General features: G+C 38.9%; 1 protein-coding gene across 5 annotated transcripts; it reads left to right on the top strand.

The window, feature by feature from the left end:
• The first annotated feature begins 803 nt into the window (after window positions 1-803).
• Window positions 804-4,246, top strand: LOC116267802 (uncharacterized). Of its 5 annotated transcripts, XM_050075320.1 has the most exons (4): window positions 804-1,356; window positions 1,750-1,802; window positions 2,065-2,282; window positions 2,422-4,246. In XM_050075320.1, the coding sequence occupies exon 4, from the start codon at window positions 2,451-2,453 to the stop codon at window positions 3,546-3,548; it is 1,098 nt and encodes a 365-aa protein (XP_049931277.1). In that variant the 5' UTR covers window positions 804-1,356; window positions 1,750-1,802; window positions 2,065-2,282; window positions 2,422-2,450; the 3' UTR covers window positions 3,549-4,246. The 5 variants fall into 5 exon arrangements, with proteins under 5 accessions (XP_049931277.1, XP_031505573.1, XP_049931276.1 ...); XM_031649713.2 differs by lacking the exon at window positions 2,065-2,282; XM_050075319.1 differs by having other exon boundaries at window positions 1,750-2,282.
• The last annotated feature ends 4,245 nt before the right edge of the window (window positions 4,247-8,491 follow it).

The raw sequence follows: 8,491 nt of genomic DNA, 5'->3' as shown, positions 1-8,491 counted from the left end.
GGTGCAATGGAAGCACGGAGCCAAGGTGGAGAAGTCAAAATAAATATGTTTCCGATAAAGAAAAATGGATGTTTCAGCACGAATCTCAACAATCGCTTCGTCTGATTCCACACATATTGATCGTACTTCAAGAAAAGAAAAGCTCGAACGACCTTCTTTAAAAAAATAAATATTTGTTAATTTTTAAATAAATGGTTTATAGTGGGTTCAAGAGTATGCAGTTAAAAACTCAAAATTGGGTAAATTTTTCAAAAATCACATGCAGTTAAGGTAAAAACGTGGTTTTTCTAGGTCCTCGACTTTTCAAGTCGTGGGCAGGAACAGATTTTTCTAACAAACCCCGCTTGTTATGGGTCTGACGCCTTCTATCTTGGATTGTACAATGAGTGCAGCTAATTTGAACTCGACTCCTGCCAATTTGAGCTTGACTCATGTTCGGTTAAGCTCGACTTATTTACTGGTTAATCTTATAAACAAATCGAGTTTGAGTTATATGAATTTGACTTACTGGCTAATCTTATAAACAAATCGGGTTTGAGTTATATGAATTTGACTCGAGTAAGCTCGTTTAAATTAAGTTGTTGTTTTTGTTACTGTAACCTCTAAACTTAAAACCAAGAAAAGAAATTAAGTCAAATGAAGAGTTGTTAAACGAGCTTAAACAAATACAAATCGAGTTTGAGGAGTTGGTAAACGAGCTTGAACAAATGGAACATGAGCCGGAACTTGGTTTTGGTTTGAGCACGAGGGAACCCTTATATGGCACGACTTAAGTGAGCATTATACGAGTCGAATCCGGCTGTCGTGCGCAGCCCGGAGTCCATCGTGCTATTAGGGAAGGGAGAATGTGACTAAGGATCGGCGTTTGCCCCTATCTAACGGTGTCTGAGGTTCGATCCTGCAAACCCTTACTTCTCTTTCTTCTGTTGGTGCCGTCTCTGTACGTGCTTCCAATTGTTTCGGTCTTTCGCCGGAGCTCCTGTTCATCGCAGTCGTCTACTACTAATGTTCTTTTTCTGCGACCGATGAGAGTCCCCAGACTCTGCGTTGTTGTACACTTTCTGCTGATCCGATTTGAGCTGTTCATGCTGCGGGTTGTGTTTCTATATTGTTTGTCGCTTGATGATCTAAATTGTGAACGGGAGCCATCGCTTAGTCTCGTTTCTCTCTAATCTTTTTTATCCTCCAATACCGCCAAATTGATCTCTTTGCGAAGAGTAAGATATCTTTGGTTCTGAACACACCGTTGCAGAGACCACAAAACGAAGATCATTCTATTGCAAAATGACGACAATGCTCCTTTTTGTTGATGTTGCAGAGATCTACCTGGTTGTAAAAATACTGTTGATGAAATAGGTATGATGTCTTGTTTTATTAATGTTGAATGTTTTTACTTCCTGAAAGGCACACATGGTATCGTTGATTAGCTAAACTTTGATTGTGACAAAGGCATTCAACTAGTCAAAGGCATACTTTTGCTGCTAATGACTTTATGGCACTTCACATAATAGAAAGAAAATGTCAATATGATGTCTCGGATTCCCTATTTCCTGACCTTACTATGATTTCAGTAGCATCATATCTCATAAAGTTGGTGTGAGATAGTTTCTATTTGGCAGCATGTTTCATGTTGACGAAAAATGTTTTCTCGGGTGGTTTTTGTGCATGCAGTTGGTTGTTAGTTGGTTTTAGTGTTTCTATAGCTCATAAAGATGCTGTTATGGTATCTAAAATCACTACGTTGAATAGGTCTTCGTATTTGGAAAAGCAATGTATTTCTAACAGCCCAGAAGTTCCAAAAGGTTAGTAGCTTGAAGTATTTGGAAATCAAAATATTGGATTGACGGTCTTTTAATTGCTTTTCTTGTTTCCGGTTGAGAATTTTCTTTGCAACTGTGAAAGCTTGCCTCTGTTTGAAAGATCCTTATGCGGCCTAGAGAGATCTCTTATGCGACTTACAAAATTTTGGATTGGTTTATCTTTCAAAAGCTCTGTAAGAATTTCCCTCTCTTTCTCTCTTCTTGTACCTGCACATGTGATGTGGGTTTCTTCTAGTTTGTGCAGTAGGTCATTTCTAGAGTCCTAGACAGTGAATTTGTCAGCAGATTGGCTTCCGACATTGAGCAGAAAAAGTTCACAAACGAATTGTCTCTGTAATATGCCGGTGTTTGTTCTAGCCTTGTATGCCGCAGATCAGTTTTAGAGAGTGAATTTGTTCAGAGATCATCTGTAGACAGTGAATAGAATAAGTGCGTACCAATATATCAAGCAATAAGTTTAAGGTGCATTGCTTCTGCATCATATTTAGTTCTTCTCACAGGCATATGAAGATCTTCTTCCCCATTAAGTGGGGGATCTTGCATAAACTTGAACAATCACTGGCATGGCCGTGACACTTATCATGTTTTGTTTCCTTTGCAGATTGCAAGTAGCCAATTCAAATAAACGTAATGAAACTATCTTCTGTTCGTACTGTGGCCAAAAGAAATAAGCCCAAATTTCTCTTGCTACTTATCAGCACCATTGTCATCTCAACATCCACTGTAGAGATATATCTTCATTGTCAAAAAATATCTTACTTGTTACGCCCTTTCTGGGACAGTCCTCCTCGGCCCTTCAACTACATTCCTCATTACTATGCTGAGAATGTATCAATAACTGAGTTATGCTATCTCCATGGCTGGAGTGCTCGCTCTGATCCTCGTCGTGTGTTTGATGCTGTTATCTTCAGTAATGAACTTGACTTGCTTGAGATCCGCATGCAAGAATTGCTGCCACTGGTGACAAAATTTGTGATACTTGAGTCAAATGTCACCTTCACTGGTTTACCTAAGCCTCTTTTCTTTAATCAAAACCGTGCTCGTTTCAACTTTATTGAGTCTAATGTGATCTATGGCACATTCGTCAATCATGAAATGCCAAGTAGAAGTCCATTTGAAACTGAAGCCTTGCATCGTGCGTCTGTCAATGTGCTCTTGAGGCGCTCTGGTATATTACCTGGAGACCTGCTCATTATGTCAGATGCAGATGAAATCCCCAGCTTTCACACCATCAATTTGCTTAGATGGTGTGATGGCATACCACCGGTTGTCCACCTTGAGTTAAGGAACTATCTCTATTCATTTGAATTTCCTGTAGATTCAAACAGCTGGAGAGCTTCTGTTCATGTCTACCATGAACGAACACGTTACCGGCACTCTCGACAATCAGATGCACTTTTTGCGGATTCTGGTTGGCACTGTAGTTTCTGTTTTCGTCATATCAATGATTTTGTGTTAAAGATGAATGGGTACAGCCATGCCGATCGTGTTAAGTATTCACACTACTTGAATTATGAGAGGATACAGAAAATCATTTGTGAGGGGAATGATCTGTTTGATATGATCCCTGAAGAGTATTCTTTCAGGGAGCTGATTAAGAAGTTGGGTCCAGTGCCAAGATCGTTTTCTGCTGTTAATCTTCCTTCCTATCTGATAAAGAATGCTGTCAGATTCAGGTTCCTTTTACCAGGCAGCTGCTTACGTTCCACTGGTGGTAATATCAGTTAATAGCCACCCAATTTTTTGGGAAAGTTGGATTTAAATACGAAGACCGGACATGTATATTCTCAAGCTTATATTCTTCTTAGGCATGGTACTGAAAAAGGTAATGAACTCAGGAACAATGGCGTTATGAAGTTCAGTCTTCCAACAATATTTTAGTTGGCAGGCCTATGCTTTTACAAGTGAATGCTGTGGGGTCTGCAGCTTGTAGCGTTGCAGGTCAGTCAAAGGGCTTGAATGCATGAGATAGCAAATGGCTTTGGAATGAAGGCTATTTTCTGGCAGCATCTCCCTTTCTGGAAGTTTTGTAGCTACTTAAGTGACCTGCGGTGTGCATGAACAATTCTGAAGCCCTGTTTTCTGGCTGTAGATCAGGATCATGAGAGGTTGCTTCACGATCGTGTAGATTGGCTTTCTTTTGTTGGGAAAGTATATCGTCAAAAAATGAAATATACTGTTTGTAACTGGCATGTAAATGTTGAACATCGTTTTCTTTTGGCATAAGCTTGTGGATCCTTAGAACTGAAGAAATTGAAATTCAGGAGATGCGGCTTGGGGTGATGAATCTTGTCAAAATAATGAGTTTGGTTTGTTAAAAAATCTCTATCACGTCATGTACCCTCTCTTAGTGAGAATGCCACAGTTTTGTGTCCGAACTGCTTATCAAGTTTTGGCTTCAGCTTATTTGAAAACTTATTGGTAAATATGTTTTGTCCATCCTTTCTCATGGGCTCATTTTGCTGCCAGTATAGCCAGTCTCATGAACGAATTGTAACTAAGCAAGGTCAGGTGAGGTAGAGTCCGATCAGCCGTCTTGCTTTATTTGAGTCAAGGCGTCTTGCTTTATTTCGATCAAGGGGCTGCTTCCCCAAAGCAGCTAGTCTATGGGACCCTGCATTTTCTTTGTCGACCAATGATGATGTTGCAGAAGCATTGATCCAATCATGCAACTAATCAGTTTTCGTTCATTAGTTCGGGAATCTGGTTCTGCATGTATTCCACATGGTCCAATGGCAGAAATCGTGCCTTCCTTTTTGTATTTTTCTGATGGAACAGTTACCGGCTTTTTGCATAAATTTTATGGAAAAGCAGAAAAGAAGCCTGTTCAAAATGTCACAGCAGGACAATCCAAGTTCTCTTTTTTTTGTAGATCTTACCTTCTATGTCGTTGGATATTATGAGAATAAGTTGTTGCAAAATGGTCCTGACCTCATAGGTTGCAGTACAAAATAGTCTCTGACTTGTGCGGTTCTGCAAGTGAGTCTATATCTTCGGTTCTGCAAGTGAGTCTATATCTTTTGTAGTGTTACTTCATCTTGGCTCTTTCATAGTGAATGTTTTAAACGAACCGTGGTCAATTTCCTAGTTATAATTGGATAGTTGTAAAAGAGGATATTTAACCTTGCTTCTGAATTCATTCAGCATTAGCCTTAAATTCTTACCTTTGCTTAAACTGAAGAAGAAACAAAAGAATGTGGAGGTTTCGGCAATCTATGTCGCACTCTTTTTTCTTTTTCGCTTTGTTGTGCAGGTGCAGACAACCTTCCTGCACCAGTTTGGTCCTATTGGGCAATGGCGAAGAAAAACAGAAACGAGATTTTCATTCAGTTCGAAAGTCACTGTCTGTCTTGCAAACTCCTTAGGGGATACATTTGCTATACTACATCTAAACTTGCACTCAAAATTTAAAATACAACCAGGACCATCTGCTGTGGTCATAAGTTAGAAGTTGAGACTAATAAGCTGAGAATATGATACCACGACTTTCCTTGTCGACTCACATGGTTAAATATGTTCTTAGCAATAAGGTCTCTCTTTACAGGAATTATTTAGTATAGCCTGTGGTTCTTATGAGCTGGAATCACAACAACAATAAGCTGTGTAAATATTTGGCCTTCTCTAGAATGGACATTAATTGTTTGGTAGGGAAGTTCGGTTACTCAATTGAGGCCTGTTTGGTTGCCAAGCAAGAAAATTTCAAGTCTTTTGCCGAATTCCAGATTTCAACTTTTATTGTTCTTTGTCTTAGATTTGACAATGACACCAAAAGATGACAGTGCTGCAAGCTTAAGGACAATTGCATTGTTCAATCTTTGCTTGAAGTAATGTCTGGTGGATTCAATATCTTTAATACCCTGTTTGGATGGAGGGAGATGGAGAGAAAGGAATGGAAAGAAAATGGGAAAGGAAAGAATTTTTTAATGTAATTTCAATTCCTTAAAAAATGAAGAGATTGAGAGGGAAAAGAATGGGTGTTCCTTTCCTTTCTTTTCTTCTCTTTCCCTCTCCATTTCCTTCCCATGCCCCTTCATCCGTTTCTTTCCCTCTCTTTCTTAGACAAAGATTCATTTGCTATACCATATGTGTACATATCGGCCATGTTTATGCCAATACTGTTGGTTGATGATGCGTTTTATGATGATGAAGTATTTAAAGATTATATATATATTGAAGACTATGCACCTACTGATCTCCACTTATAGTGATGAGTTGAATAAAATTCACAAAAAACATTATTCAAACAGGCATCCAAGAATTAGATTCCTTTTCCGCAGCCAAAACATGTCTAAATTCCATAAAATAGATCATAAAAAAATTTCTTCCTGGCGCAAAATGTGAAATTAACGTAATTTACAGAACTAAAAAATCATTTACAAATCCTATATGCATCTTAAGCTCTACAAAATCATGTCTCAATTCTGTCCTAAGAGGTAGTTCACAAATTGTCCTCTAAAAACTATCATATCAAGTCCAAATTAAATGGAAATTGGTCTAGGGATAATGGACTCGGTGATCAAGTTGTCATAACAATTGGAATTTGAAACTCAATGGAAATACACATGAAGTGTCACCTACAAGATTACTGAAATTCTACTTCTCAAAGATGTTCAACAATTTTTACAAAGACCTATTTCATGCACTAAGCGGGGGATCTCTGGCCGAATTCTAACACAATTAAAACAATTAAAAGTGCAACCCAATTTAAGAGGAATGCACATGAAATGCTATCCGGCCCAGACTAAAATGTGATGAGGTGTAATGCATGGTAATGAATTACACATAAATCTAAATGATGGTTAATGCATGTATAGATAATGATGTGAGGGAGAGAGAGAGAGAGAGAGAGAAGAAAGAGTGGGGTTCTAGAAGAGGCGGCAACTGGGAACACCCTAAAATTTTCCACTCCTCAAATTTTCATTCAAACCCTCTACCTCCCTATTTTGTAGGATAGTTTTCAATTAATTTCAATCTGTGTAGTCCTTGACCCTGGAATAGCGTTAATTAGTCTAACCCATTTTACCCACTTATAAACTTTCACCACCTCAGACCTAGGGAAAACCTAACCTGCTATGTCAGTCCCCCCCCCCCCCCCCCCCCAAGGAAAATTTACCATTTTACCCTTATTTCCTAGGATAACCCTCGAAACTAATCATTTAGGGACAACCCAACCTTTATTTGGTTTGTTTTGAACTCAACTTAGGCATTATTAAAACTAGTATTTTTAGCTTGCATGTGCTCCTCTTATTTCTTTCCAATTCAATCCAGCTCAGTTGCAATCGGCCGCACCCTTTGAAGGTCACTCCACAAGCTCATTTCACTCCATTTTCATGTTCGAGCTCAATTCCGAATCAACCAAGGGGAGTCGAGCTGGGATTAGGCTTAGATATATCTGCCCTTTCCTTAATTTTAGTTCAAACTTCTTAATCAAGTTCAATTTTAGTTTTATAAATCCACTAACATTGTATGCTTTACTCAATTTCAATTTGGCCACTTCACTTTCGAATATATCAAGAACCCATCTTAGTAAAATTTTCATCAAAATTCTGCAATTTCTCAATTAATCATACTTGAGAGCGGCTCAACATGCTAAAACTCCATCCAGGATTTGCCAACCACTCCCTTTCCTAATTTACTCCTCACTTTCCCATATCTATTTTCGTTTTCAGTTCACAATGTTTAGAAAAACTGGTTTTTTAAATAAACCGAGAAGAGTCTGGACATAGGACCTGAACTAGGCTTAGGCTAGGACAGACGCCCACGTACGTCTTGAGTTTGCCCGGATAGATTCAATCAATTGTAGTACTCTATGCTAAGGGCAAAATAACATTTCACTTAATTCATGCAAGGGCGGGCAGCTTGGAATTTAATTTAACCTTTATATTTCCATTTTTTCCAACTCATGCACCCCATTGGCTGGTATTTGATTTTATTGAATCAACATGGGTCTCAGTATTGACGTGTGGTGCCCAGTGTTGAGCCTAGTCGTCCAACATCGAGCTACGCCTGAGCCAACTTATCTCAAACTTGCCTAAACCTTCTTGAACACAGCTGACTCATTAAACTGAATCTGGCTAGGCCCATTGATCCTTGTTTGCCAGCCCAGGCTCACCTTAGTCAAACCCAGGCCAGCTTTGACCTGCATAACTTACCCAACCTAGTTCTGAACCGATAACCAACATGTTCATGCTCAGAGTTCACCTAGGTCTAATTCAATCCAATTTTAGCTCAATATGCTCGAGCCTACTAAACTGAGTCTATAACCAATGTCGTTTGACCTAGGTGACACCAAACCTAGCAGGTTAGCCTAGTCTAAGCCCACTTGAACCCTGGGGGACCCAAATGGGGATGCCCCATATTTCATATCAAATCTTTCATCAAATCCTGAATCCAAATCCTATATTTATTATCCATGATTTGTTTTCCACAACTAGGATCTAAGTGCACAAAATTGTGCAACTCAGCCCTTGATTTAATCTCAATCCTTATTTCCAAGGTTTTGTCTTTTTAAAATGCAAATAATTTCATGCATTATTTTGCATTCCACCATGCATATTGATTGATTTTATATGCTTTTACGTTGTTGTATGCCTATTTTGCCGTACATAACATGCTCAATTCATCCATGCATTTACGCTCGTAAGAGGGAAAATGTAGAGTTCGCCAGCCTC

The sequence above is a fragment of the Nymphaea colorata genome, chromosome 14 (assembly GCF_008831285.2).
Source record: "Nymphaea colorata isolate Beijing-Zhang1983 chromosome 14, ASM883128v2, whole genome shotgun sequence".
Taxonomy (NCBI): Eukaryota; Viridiplantae; Streptophyta; class Magnoliopsida; order Nymphaeales; family Nymphaeaceae; genus Nymphaea; species Nymphaea colorata.
Note: the sequence above shows the minus strand (reverse complement) of the source record. Positions and strands in the feature narration are given on the sequence as shown.

Excerpts from the sequence above, each read along its gene's own strand:
- LOC116267802 (XM_031649712.2), top strand. The coding sequence starts at position 2,451 with ATGAAACTATCTTCTGTTCGTACTGTGGCCAAAAGAAATAAGCCCAAA.